The 14,021-nt window shown below is 35.3% G+C and overlaps 1 protein-coding gene across 2 annotated transcripts in view; it reads right to left on the bottom strand.

Moving 5' to 3' along the window:
- UBE3C (ubiquitin protein ligase E3C) overlaps positions 1-14,021 on the bottom strand; it is a 74,789-nt gene that overhangs the window by 10,052 nt on the left and 50,716 nt on the right. For both annotated transcript variants that reach the window (XM_026718311.2, XM_087918105.1), the window contains exons 19-22: positions 5,167-5,379; positions 2,897-3,085; positions 2,704-2,770; positions 2,073-2,203 (exon numbers count right to left, since the gene is read on the bottom strand). In XM_026718311.2, coding sequence (XP_026574096.1) covers positions 2,073-2,203; positions 2,704-2,770; positions 2,897-3,085; positions 5,167-5,379 — 600 coding nt within the window. The remainder of the gene's footprint in view (positions 1-2,072; positions 2,204-2,703; positions 2,771-2,896; positions 3,086-5,166; positions 5,380-14,021) is intronic.

The following is a 14,021-nucleotide window of genomic DNA, read 5'->3' as shown; positions in this document are numbered from 1 at the left end:
CCATCATAGCATTCCCACGGTGATATGATCACAATTTGGGTGCTTGGAAACCGACATGTAGTTATAATGACTGGGGTCATGTGGTTGCCATTTGTAAACTTCCCAGCAACTTCTGACAAAGTCAGATTTGCCTAACAATCCCTCGGTTCCCTTAATAATTGCAATCATTCGCTTATCAACTGAAATATAATAATAATAGTAATAATAGTAACAATAATAATAGTAATAATAATAATAAATTCGACGCAAGTCACTTAACTGCCTTGCTTAGTAACAGAAATTCTGGTCCCAAATGTGGGTATGGACAGAAAGTAAATCAAGATTCCATTCCAAGAGAAAATGGAGATCGCCATTTTACAGGTCCCACTGACTCAGCATTCAGAACAAAAAGGATTTCATTCTTTCAAATTTAAGCTATTCAAGTGGGACAAAGACTAGGAAGAAAGCAAGAATACAGGTAGTCCTCATTTAGCAGCAATTTGCTATTATAATAGTGGTGAAAAGTAACTTTATAACCAATCATAGACCTTTTGCAGGTCTGGTAATGAAAGGAAAGCAAAGGTGAAACCACACTGTTAAGTACAATTGCAGTTTCACTTAGCAACTACTTTGTTTAATAACTGAATTGCCAGTCAAAGTTGTGTTTATTAAAAGAGGACTACAGGTAGCCTTTGACTTACAGCCATTTGTTAACGATCATTCAAAGTTATAATAGCACTGAAAAAAGTTATTTATGACCATTTTTTTACACTTAAAGACTGGAATGCCCATGGTTATGTGACCAAAATTCATGCACTTGACATGCACATTTTTATGGTTGCAGTGTCCTGGGGTCATGTGATGCACCTTCTGCAACTTTTTTGATGAGCAAAGTCAACAGGGAAGCTAGATTCATTTAACAACTGTGTTACTAACTTTAACAACTGCAGCAATTCATTTAACAATTGCAGCAAAGTTGTAAAATGGGATAGAACTTACTTAACAATGCCTTGCCTAGCAATGGAAATTTTGGACTCAATTGTGGTTGTAAGTTGAGGACTACCTGTGCTTGTAGATTTTCATGCTACTATTTGTAAGCTCATTTCTGATACCAAAACCAACTCTGTTCACAGGTACTCTTGTTCAAAATAATTTATGTTCTTGATCTCTTGAATCATACTTCTGTACTTGGCTCTGGATAACAGATTCTGGGATTTCATCAACTTAGAAATGCAACTGGGAAGTATTAACTATACACCATATGTAATTCCACTATGTTATACACCATGTTCTACAGGGAGACCTCAAAGTAGAAATTTAGAGATAAGTTCCATATAACATTTGTAAGACAGAAGGAGAAATCAGGAATAAAATGGCAGCACATCATAATTTGTTTTTCAGCAACTGCCCTCTCAAGAGTAGACCTTCTGAATTGCAGGTTGTTTACTCCTCCTATACAGAATGAAAACGTGTCTTGGGGTGTTGTGAACCGTATGTAAAGCAACGGCTATGTGCAATAAGTCCATGCAGTGAAGGAAGCATGGATGGTTCTATGTTTTTCTACATTATAGAAGCTGATCAAAACATCCACATTCATTTTAAGGCAGAACCAACACCACGATCAGGATCCCGATCACATTACTAATCACATGATAACAGCTGAAAGACCTACTTCTTTCTTTGGAAAGTGATGGTGCTCATTTATCACATGAAATAATTGAGATGAAATGGATTATTAGGTTAAGCAAATTTTTCTTTCCCCCCAAAAAACACTGAAACTGCAATCCTATATATTTTTAACTGAGAAGCCAAACTAAATTCAATGAAGCATACTTCTAAGACTAAATATTTAGAACTACAGTATCATTACATTGACTGCTATAGATTCTTTTAAAAATATTTAAAATATAGTCCTAGAGTAGACATAAAACCTTAATTTTTATTTGGGAATTATCCCAATTTCTACAATGTACATGTCTATATCCCCATTACTTTAATGTTGCTTTAGTTTTTAATTAAACCATTTTTTATTAATACACTATAGTTATGGCTGTAACAAATTAGCTAAAAGAAAAAACTATGAAGGCAAATACCTTAAAACCCAAGAGAGGAGGTCGTGAGCAGCTTGTCACAAACTTGAGTAATTTACGTTTCTCATCATCGGTGAAACTTTCAACTACTCTCCAAAAGATTTTGATTACTGGATGATCTGCAGTATAACCTCCTACCATTTAAAAAAATAAATAAAACTGCATTAAAACTGAGTTAGTGTTATTCTACATGATCAGAAAACAATAATTCAGTCTTCCTACACCTGACTCTGAAAAACAATCTCAGGATGGAAGGGTGAACTAATGAACAGTAAGATTTTGCAAAGGTAATCTTTATTAATAGAAGAATGGTTAAAAGATCATATGATCATTTCGTTCATATACTATTTAAGGGATAAGAGTACCTTAAAAATTAAGTGAAATGCGTTGCTAATTTGTAGGACTACTCATTCCTTTTTGTATATTACTGCATATTATGTTAGTATATATTTTTGCTACCCCTGGTCTTTAATTATTCATCCACCAAAATGAGTACATGTGTGGGCATGCATACAGAGCGTAACCATATAATTTATTCTTCTCTTGACATTAGAGAATTAATCATATTCAGCCTCCCTGGCTTGGATTCTTTATTTTTGTCCTTCAACACCACCTTGATTTACAGTGTACTTGCCTGAATAGTTTGTGAAAGTTTTAAGATCTTCTAGACTAATTGGAACCTGGGCTCCAGAAATCAAAACCTGGAAGTGTTGGAGAAAAAGCAGTATATACATGGTTAATACATCTAGGCAGAACATTAGAATCTTAATTTTTTTTAAAAAAATCACTAAATGCATCATTTTCTCCATTTGGCTGGGCAATTATACCTGTATTTCTTGTTGATCGAACATTCTGAGCCACTCAAGATTAACCACATTGGCAAGACCTTGTCTGAATGCCAAGCAATGCTGTCTGATTTGTTTATTTAACCTGTAATCTGCCACGAGATGGATGTAGGCGATTCTGTTTGCACTAGTGACAGGAATATCCTTTCCTCCAAGCTTTAATTCAACCACCTATAAAAACACAAACATCTTCTATAAAATCAATCTCATTTGCTGTAGGCAAATTATTCCCCCTAGCCCCAATCTTTCAATCACCTTCCATGACATTGCACTGATGCAGCAGTCCACACTTTAATCTTCATTCATTATGAATACATTATTTTTATATTGCACTATCAATACTTAGAAGAATGGGTCTTTGTCTGGAAGGGTATATTTTGGCTAAGGAGGAAGGAATATGGCCCCTTGATCACAGCATTTGCCACTAGGTGGCATAATGGAACAACAGGGATTGTGAAGAAGTTTGATTCAACAAACTTTTGTTGATACCAACCGCTGAAAATCTCTCTGGACAAAACATGGAAAACATACATTCCCTAGGAAAATACATCAGTGCTCTAGCTACTCCCTCATTCCAGCTTTACATTATTTTGGAAAAAAGACATCAAAGCTTGCTAGGAATGGAATTCAAGATTTTGCCTCAAACACCTGCAACTTTTTGAAGTTTATTAAACAAGTATTAGGATGCCTCTTGATTTAAAAAGAGCTCTCTCTGTTTTTTGCCCTTTTTTTTGAGAGTTCAAAGTTTTGAGAGTTCAAATCAGAACTGAAAAAAGTTTGTTCAAATTGAAATGTGTTCAAAGTTCAGGATTAGCTGCTGTGCTTGGATCTGGCTATTGTTTAAATTCTGTCAGGATTCCTATAGCAAGTGGGTGGGGATGTGTGTGAAATGGATTGTTTTAAGGGGCAAAGCAAAGAGACCACTGAATTCAAGGCAAAGCCATGCTTCCACTGGAACAGTGATAACTAGTAATAACTGCCTTCCACTGGAACAGTGATAACTAGTAATAACTGCCTGCCAGCCTTCCACTGCTTGCACAATGCCCAAATTTGATTCAGTGTAGCAAGGTTTGTTATCATTATAGATGAACAGTCAGGGATTCCTCTACCCCAGGGATGTCAAACTCAAGGCCTGCGGGCCGAATCCAACTCAAAGGGCCGGCCTGGAAACAGCAAAGGACTGGCCCACAGTGCTTCTGCCACCAAAAACGGAGCTTGGGGGAGGGGTGCATGCGCCCCCCCCAAGCTATATTTGTTGGCAGAGAGCTGCAGGAGGCTGTTGTGGCCAAAAAGAGGGCACAGAGTGCTGCGTGGGGCTCCCCGGGCTCTGTTTTCACTGGCAGAGAACTGGCAAAACAAACTAAAAACAAAAGGAGAAAAGTTTCCCCTTTTGCATTCGAACATGCAAGACAGGAAAGGAGAATGGGAAAGAGGAAAGACAAAAAAAAGGAACGATGGTAAGACAGCAAGGAAGAAAAATAAGAGGGGAAGGAAGAAGGAAAAAGAAAAGAAAAGAAAAAAGAAAAGAAAAGAACGAGATTTTAATGAATGTGAGTGATACCTTCAGGCAAGTTCTGTCTTAGCATTTGGCGACCACAGGTGCCCCCAGCACAGACAACGATCTAGCCACGCCCATCATGACCATGCTCACCATCCCTCCAAGGTCAAACACAACCCTGATGCAGCCCTCAATGAAACTGAGTTTGACACCCCTGCTGTAGAATATTGAACATTAACAGGCATTTAATGCAGTCTTTTGTATCAGTACAGAAAAATGGTAGAAACTTTATGAACTAATGGACAGATTACCTAAAAAGAACAAACCCAAATTTCAACTGAAAGTTTTTAACTACAAGCTATTTCTTGTGTGTGTGTGTGTGTGTGTGTGTGCGCGCACGCACGTGCACACACACACACACATGTGTTGCTTTTGAGTCAGCTTTGACTCCTGATGATTGCCTGGGCAAGCCCACGAGACATAAAACTATGTTATAAAGAATTCAAATTTGAAATAAAAACATAACCACATCAATTGTCTGTCTTGGGCAAAAAAGACAAAAAAAAATAGAGGTGGCGGGGGAGAGCGTCAGTTCACATCACCAAAACAGTCAAACGTTGTATGCTTTGATTCCAAATAGAGCAAACAGCAATTATTTTGTCAGTGCTTTATCACCATGGCATCTGAATGCAAATAGTGCTGAGAAATTAATAGTTAACTGGCTATAACAGATAGAGAAATGTCTTCTTCTTACCTGTGCTTCTCCCAAATCATTATTTACCACGGTAAAGTTTAGCCCAAGTTCTTCTACATCATCTTCATAGCTCTTAAGAAAAAGGAGGTTTTTGTACATTTCAGGATCGAGGGATGCCAAATGATGAATGTCGACATCAGCACTTGTCCCCAGCAACTTGGAGAGGAAAAAACTGGCGAAAGGAAGCTCAACCAGCATATTTTCATATAAAGCCTTTAAAAAAAGTGTAAAGAGATTGAAATCACTCATTTGATATTCACCCAGGAGAACAGGAAACACATACATTCATTTCCTATGCCTGCTAAAAAGCTCATGGCTTTTTATATAGTATTTAATAATCTTTATTTAGTCAACTATCAGCAAAGTGAAACATATATACCCAATATGATAAATCATAATATTGTACAAGAAAATTAAGGATATGTAGCAGAAAAATAATCTAAATCTAAAATTACATTTTTATTCTCAAGTCTATTTACAGTAAAAATGCATAGGAGGGTGGAAGTTCATTCTTCGAGCGAGCTATAAATATTCACCACTATTGCAAAAATGCATATGCATTTAGTCCTATCTTATAATGAGCAATCCTACATTAAAGGGAACTGAATTTTGTAAATTATGAAAAATTGCAAACCCCATGTTTGTTCTTCATACTTAATTCAGCTGCAGTGACTCATAGGAACAAACAAAAGAATAACAGAAAAATTTAAGCTTGGAAAATCCACCTGTTCATATCTTTTTATATAATATCTAAAAATTCTTATATCCTATTCTATGTTCATTATACTTTTATCTGTCATATTTGCAATTTCATCACATACTCTTATTTCATTATTCAATAAATTACATCTTAATTTAAGTAGTTCCAAACATTTCCCCCTTAATTGCCAATTTGAGTGTACCACCCTTTTATCTTATACATCACTCAATTTACTCCCCTTTAACTCATATTAAAAATTACCATAATATAATCATTTTTAATTATCACTTTCCAGGTTAATAGCAATAATCTCCTAAGTACTACATATCACATATACATTTTAGGCTAGATTCCACATGGTATTCTTTCCTAATATTCCTTTATACTTTAAATTTTTTATTATTTCAAATACATTAATCTTTTCATCTGATTATAAGAAACAGATATCAATCTTTTTAGTACAATTCTCATAGTTCGTTTTAGCGGCATTCTTAATTTTATTAAGTTTAATTGACATTCTTATCATAGTTTCCCACTTTAACATTTATTCCAGTTATATCTATCTGTAATTTAACAATGATTCTTAAGAAATAATCAAATTTAAAAAAAGAAAAAAACATCAGTTCCAAACTTTCCATTTTTAAAATCTACATTCTTATATATCACTACATATTACCTTGCAGAATCCCCTTTCTTATTCTTTATCTACCCTTTATCTCTAGGTCTTTTAGCCATATAATTTCCTTTCTTTTTTTTCTTTTTTCTTTCTGTATCCTTCTCTGGCCCTTTCCCTTTCTTTTTCTCCTCCATTTCTGACTCTGATTTTTATCCCATTCCCTTTTGAGCTTTCTTCTGTAATTCTCTTTTCTGCTGTTTCCTTTTTCTTTGTTTGGCTCTCCTTGTTCTTTGTTCTCCAATGTCACAATTTCTAATATTTGTAAGGCAATACTGCACAGTTCAGCTCTTTCATATATCATTTCCCTTATGCTTCTTAAGTCCGATTTTATTTCCAAAGTTCTGCTATTTTTGTACACCTCTTTCAAGTTTAATTTATTTATCTCTTTCTTCAATATTTAAGTCCAATCCAGTTATCCAATAGTTTATTTAAACCAGCTTCTAGTAATCAACTTGTGTTAAATCCTGTTTAAATTTTCCAGGGTCAAAATAGTCCAATGTTTATACGTTTTTATTATTAAATTCCTTCCGTTGGGTTTTGAATTTTTCTCGGTCATCTTGTATTCCTAGGGTTTCAGCTTCTTTCCTCTTCCTTTATAATATTCTAATTTCATTTTTCAGGTTTCTATATTATTGTATCAAAGTTCCTCTTATTTTGTATCAAGTTCCAATTTCAAGAGAACCAAGCACTATTTTAAAGAGTTACTGAATTTTCCTTTGCCATTAGGTGGCACTCTCTGCTATGTTCAAGTTCCACCTTTTCTTTTCACTTTCTGTTCCCTATTTACAACTTTTTAAGTTTCAATAATCCAATAAGTCCAATTATTAAATATTGTTTCTTTTTGGCACTTTCAAGTTCAGCTTTTAGTATGCCTCTTTAGTGCCAAAATCATATAACTGTCCAAACAAATATTTTCTTACTTCCTCTTTCAATTTAACTCCTTTTAAGGTTCAAAGCCACTTTCAATTTTTTCCCCCACTTTTTCTGGTCTCCGCTTTTACAGTCTTTCTTTAAAGTCTCTTAAAACTTTAATCCGGGGTACTCTTGTATTCCAATATTGCTTTGTCTCCACACTGTCCGCTTTTTCACCACTCCTGCACAATCTTTGTCCTGGATAGCGCTCTGTGTTCAGGTTGGCCATACTTGCCACCACTGCAGCCCACCTTCAGGGGGTGTTTACCTAGCCAGGGAGGGGAGATGTGGCTCCCCTCAACCTGACAGGCAGTCTCCCCCTTCTTCCCCACCTCTACAGGGTGGTGCTGCCCTGTTCAGAGCCCTCTAACTGAAACAGTATGGATCCAACCCACGCACAATTGCAGTCTTCGGTCTGTCCATGACAGAAACGGCACCGGAAGTCATTTATTATATAAAGAAGATATGAGCACAATTAAAGAAAAATGGAATAAGCTAAGATATGAACTGAAAATGAATAAAATAAGTGTAAAGAACATTTTGTGACAACTTATAGAAAATGTAATGATATAAGAAGTTGAATATGAAAGATAATTATGCAATTAAGGCCATGTTTGTATGGAAATGTAAAAACCTGGAACCATATTGTTCACTAAATGTTTGTAAAAGATAAAAATAAAAAACTTTTTACGCCCCCCCACCAAAAAGGAAAATCCACCTGATTAAATTTATATATTTTTCCCATTTAAGATTTTCTTTTTCTGTTTAGATACTATTCAATCCTATCTCCATCTCCATCTATATATAATTTCTATAATTGTATTTACAATATTGATAATCGAATCTGCTTTAAATATGGTGTGTGTGTGTGTTTTCAAGTAAACTCAAAAGTATATACGACACACTTCACTCAGTAAATTTTACTGTGTTTATTTATTATTTTAAAATAGATTTTGGGAAAAACTTTTAGTAATTTTCTAAGATGAATAGATAAAAGTTCAACTTAATTCTGAACAGACTAAATGACACTGTGCCTTATTTCTTAAGAATCATTGTTAATTACAGATAGATATCACCAGGAAAATGCAAACAATGAGAGCAAAAACTAAGGAGGAATTCCACTAAGGCAGCTGCAGAATTTTTAATAAAGCCATGACGAATAAAACCTTCATCTGTGCAGCTGAATTTAAATTTGTAGTCATTTGTTTGCAGTTTTAATCATTAAGAGAGGAGCCAAATACAAAGAGAAACACAAACTATATTTAATACAAATGTCACTTATAACTCACTATATATATCTACTTTGGTACAATTCCTTTTTGTGCCTGTTTTTTTCTTAGTTCATCTCAAAATGAATTTTTTAAAGTAGCATTCTCCAATTGGATGCCCTCCAGATGTTCTGTAAATTTCTGGAAGTTGCAATTATAATTCCTCTTGAGAGAATCACGTTGGGAAAAGTAGCTTTAAAGCATTTAATATACTAGCCCTAATAAATGATGGTTCTAAATACTATGATCACATCAGCTAAATGGATTACAAATTAAATTTCCATAATGTATGCAACTGAAATACAAATATAGGCATAAATCAAGGTATTTTTTTAAACACAGGTTAATTACACAGATTCAAGAACTGTCTATTTTTTATGCAAAATAATCCACTTACCATTTTTCACATGAGTCTTAATTCTTAGGCCATATGCAATACTGGCTCCTAGAAGCCTATCAATAACTTCATGTCAAGAGAAAATAGCAATAGGTATATTGAAGCAACCTGCTTGTTATTTCTCAAGTGTCTACCTTTTATGAGTGTTTATTGCTGGAAATTGTGCCAAAATGATTTGAAATAAAAAGGATTAATTATACTAGAAGCCTTTTAATATAAGTGAGTGCACTAGCAATGCAATTAATGCAAATTGTGGTACTATCAGGAGAATAAATGTGAACAACATCACAGGCCATTTCTGTTTGCTGCCAAATAACTTTAGTAATTTACTACATTAAGAATCAATAAAAAAATAATGCTTTTCAAATGCATCTCCATCAATCTTCAGGTAACTCCATACCAAACATTTATAACTTAATCTAAAAACTATATAAAGTATTTTTAGGCCATCTGGATTGTGGACTATCATTTAATTAAATACACCTGGACTATCATTTAATTAAATGCTGATTTCCATAGGCAGATTCCTCCAGTATGTATTTAAAAAGCAAGAAGAACATTAAAAATATACAGTAAGATGGATAGTTAATATTCCAATTAGTGTAAAAGCTAAGTTTTGCAACATGCACCTCCCAAACGTACAATCGTTCTTTGTTAAGTTAATTACACTTGAGCTCTGTACTTTTCTGATAGGGAGGTATGGTTGCTCACATATAGCACAAATGTCCACTTTTCTGGAGGTTTTTGTGGACAAATCAGTCACACCTTGAAAACATCTCCTTTTCTAATTAAAACATATTTGAAAGGAAACTCTACTGATGAGCTTTTGCCTGCCCAAGGGGCACAATTTAAACTTTTTAATGCAATTTGTTTTCAGCATTAGATCCAGAATGCATAGATAGTAATGTGCATAGTATTCCTACCCTCAGTACTTCTGAAACTTTACACACAGATCCACAGTGGATTCATACAGTATATTTCAAGAGTCATTTCTTTTTCTTTTTCTAGTTCTCAAAAAGCTCTATATAATCTACAGCTGATTGAGGAGTTACTGAAGTTACAAAGAACTTACAACATGGTTCAGAAGTTCCCACGGTCACATGACCCCAGTTTAAGTGCATGTCAATTACTTAAAGACAACAGTCATTTAGTGACCATGGGGGGGGGAAAGCTGCAAAATCAGGTCAATCATGTAACCATCTGCCTTATGACGATCATGACTTACAACTATAATTGGCGGGCACCATTACTATGGTGCATTTTAAAGTTCCAAACAGAACCTATGCACCATCTGGGATGGGTGGGGGCTCCCTACAAGGAAAAGCTATTATCCTTCTCCCAGAAGTCTATTATCTTTGCTTAAGATAGGGGTATCAAACTCAAGGCCAGCGGGCTGGATTCAGCCTGCAGGGTGATTAGATCTGGCCCACAGGGCCCCCCTGGAAACAATGGTGGACTGGCCCAGGGTGTTTCTGCCAGCTAAAATGGGGCACAGGAAGGAGGTGCACAGGCCCCACCCCACTGGGCTCTGTTTTTGCTGGCAGGGGGCTGCAGAATATTGAGCTGGTCATGCCCATTTAGCCATGCCCACTCAGCCCACTGAGGTCAAACACAACCCTGATATGGCCCTGCTTAAGACATCTTCCAACATATTCACTAAAATCAGGCTTTAAAATACAAGTAGTTCTTGACTTATGTCCACAATTGAGCCAAAAAGTTCTGTTGAGTTTTTCCCCATTTTATGACCTTTCATGCCTCAGTTATTAAGTGAATCACTGCAGTTAATAACCCGGTTGTTAAGTGAATCTAGCTTCCTCACTGATTGCTTGTCAGAGGGTCGCAAAAGTGACCACATGACCTTGGGGCACAAGAATGGTCATAAATATGAACCAGTGGCCAAGCATCTGAATTTTGATCACATGATCATAGGGATGTTGCAAAGGTCATAACTGAAAACCGGTCATAAGTCATTTTTTTCAGTGCCATATGATCACATGTAAGTCGAGAATTGTCTGTACTTCCTCTTAATCCATCATTTTTAGTGACTGAGAAAGCATTTCTGGAAGGAGTTGATGTAAAGGGGAGCCCAATTCTACAGCCATAAGGAGTTGACTATGAGAGAAATATTTTTATATTGAAAGCTAAATCCTATATAAATAACAGAGATCAAAGCTCCCTAATTCCTACATACTAGGCAAGCTGAAAATATAAAAATAAATGCTATAAATAAGAGAATGCCAAAAAGACACTTTTTGATATAACCAGGGGGGCGGGGAGAACAAAAATATAAAAAAGAATATTAAGATCACAGAAGATAAAAACAAAAGTATCTACAAAGGGAGTCTCTTCAGCTGCAAAATTTCAAGAGAACATAGTATAGTTGTGCCAGATATGCAAAAAAAAAGAAATCTTTCTAATTGTAGGAAAAGTTCTCCTACATAACATTTAGACTAACAAAACTGAGCTTTCTTGTTCCGTTTTTAAAATATCTTTACTGGATAACAAATATTAAAGTACACACACATTTCAAAGCAAACTACTCATGTTCCCAAAGGATGAGGCACAAAATGTTAGAATGTACGCCTTACATAAAATAAAAATTACTTGACATGTAAACAGAAAATAAGAATAGCCTGATACTTCTATCATTATACAGGTAGTCCTCGACTTACAACAGTTTGTTTAGTGACAATTCAGTTGCAAAGGCACTGAAAAAAGTAACTTATCATTTTTCATATTTATAACGGTTGCAACATCCCCATGGTCACATGATTTACATTGGGATGCTTGGCAACTGCTTCATATTTATGACTGTTGCAGTGGCCCGGGTTCATGCAATCCCCTTTTGCGACCTTCTGACAAGTAAAGTCAATGGGGAAACCAGATTCACTTCACAACTCTGCAATTGCAGTGCTTCACTTAAGATAGCAAGAAAAGTCATAAAATGGGGCAAAACTCACTTAACCAATTTTTTACTTAGCAAAATAAATTTTGGGTTGATTGTGGTAATAGGTCAAGAACTACTTGTATATGGTAGTCCTTGCCTTAGAACCATTCATTAAATGACCAAAGTTACAATGGCATTGAAAAAAGTGACTTATGACTAGTTCTCACACTTATGACCATTCAAGCAGCCCCACGGCCATGTAGATCAAGATTCAGACACTTGAAAACTGACATGTGTTTATGATGGCTGCACTATCCTGAGGTCATGTGATCACTATTTGTGACCTTCCCGGACAGCTTTTGACAAGCAGTCAATGGGAGAAGCCGGATTTGCTTAACAATCATGAATCACTTAACATCTGCACTGTTTCACTTAACAACTGTGGCAAAACGACTGTAAAATGAGATGTGACTTATAACTGTCTTGCTTACAATGGAAATCTTAGGCTTAATTGTGGCCATAAGTCAAGGACTACTTGTATTATTAGCAACATTACAAATAGCCCTAAATTTACATTCACAACTAAGGCCATAATTTCTATTGCTGAGTGACCCAGTTTTTAAGTAAAATTTTCTCCATTTTATGCTCTTTCTTCGCACAGATGTTAAGAGAATCACTGTATTTGTTAAATTAGCAACACGGTTGTTAAGTGAATCTGGTTTCCCCATTGACTGTGCTTGTCAGAAGGTCACAAAAGGGCATTACATGGCCCTGCATTGCTGAAACCGTCAAAAATGTGAGTCAGTTGCCAAGCTCCTGGATTTTGATCACATGATCATGGGATTACTGCAATGGTTCTAAGTGTGATAAACCTGTCATTAGTACTTTTTAATGCAATTGTAACTTCGAACAATTGAATCCATTTTTACCTGTGCATGTATGTCTATCACAATTCTGAAAGTGGATCATAAGTCCCTCTGGGAAGGTTTGTCATAATTTTTAATTGTCATTGACTAGCCCTAAGTTGAGGTTTACCTGTATTAGCTACTTTGCCATCTCTATCTGCCCAATTTATTGTCTCCAGCAGAACAAGGGATAATGAGAATCATTGTCCAATACATTTGGAAAGGACCAGATTGGACTTGGCTAATATCAAATCCAGCAGCTCACTTTTGTCTCAAATGCACAACTGGAAGGTGCAAATACCCATATATGTTATTTTAGAACCTTGGATAGGTATATTGGTAATAACTCTATAGTGATACAGCAATAGAATTCTAGAATTAACCTCTGAAAAAGAATTCTTATACTCATGTGGAATTAAGAGAAATCCTTGAAAGGAAGTTACCAGAATAAATATATACCTCTGTGAAACAAATAATTTTTTTAAAGCTGTGCGAAGGTTACTATCGTTAATCTAAACAGGGAAGACAGGTATCAAGCTGAATCAATATCTTCAAATTAGCAAAGTACTCATTTTCAGTAAGAGTTCAAACGCCACAATTTTTTATTTTAGTAAATATTCTGAACTTAATTGGCTTAAATGGACCTAGGTGTTTCCAAAGAAAAAAAGAAAAAAAAGATCAGGATGCCATTACCACATACTTTAACTGTTTATTTATTCCCTGTCTAAGCAGCCTGATTTAGGAGCTATAAAATGCAATCAGTACACAAACCAGAAGCTGGAATCATCTGCTAATGGAACTTTTAATTGAGAAGTGACCATTGACATGAGGTAATTCTTTCCATGCAGAATTGCTCACAGAGACCTTTCTGCACTTTATCACAGTAAACAATCGCTAACATATGCATTAAAGAAAATTTAAATACATTATGACCCAATAAATATCACAATCAATCAATAGAATCTTTTCACTCTCAAAGATTTAGTGTTAAAATACCACACTTTTAGCAGTGTTTTAATGCTGGACACATACTTAACAAATGCTGATACTAAGTTTAGTAATTTGTAATGAAAAGATAATTGGTTATATAAAAGAATCTACCATCCAGAA

Source organism: Pseudonaja textilis, chromosome Z (assembly GCF_049901715.1).
Source record: "Pseudonaja textilis isolate UNSWEBS1 chromosome Z, rPseTex1.2, whole genome shotgun sequence".
In the NCBI taxonomy this organism is placed as follows: Eukaryota; Metazoa; Chordata; class Lepidosauria; order Squamata; family Elapidae; genus Pseudonaja; species Pseudonaja textilis.
The sequence above is the reverse complement of the archived record's forward strand: the minus strand, read 5'-3'. Positions and strand labels throughout refer to the sequence as shown.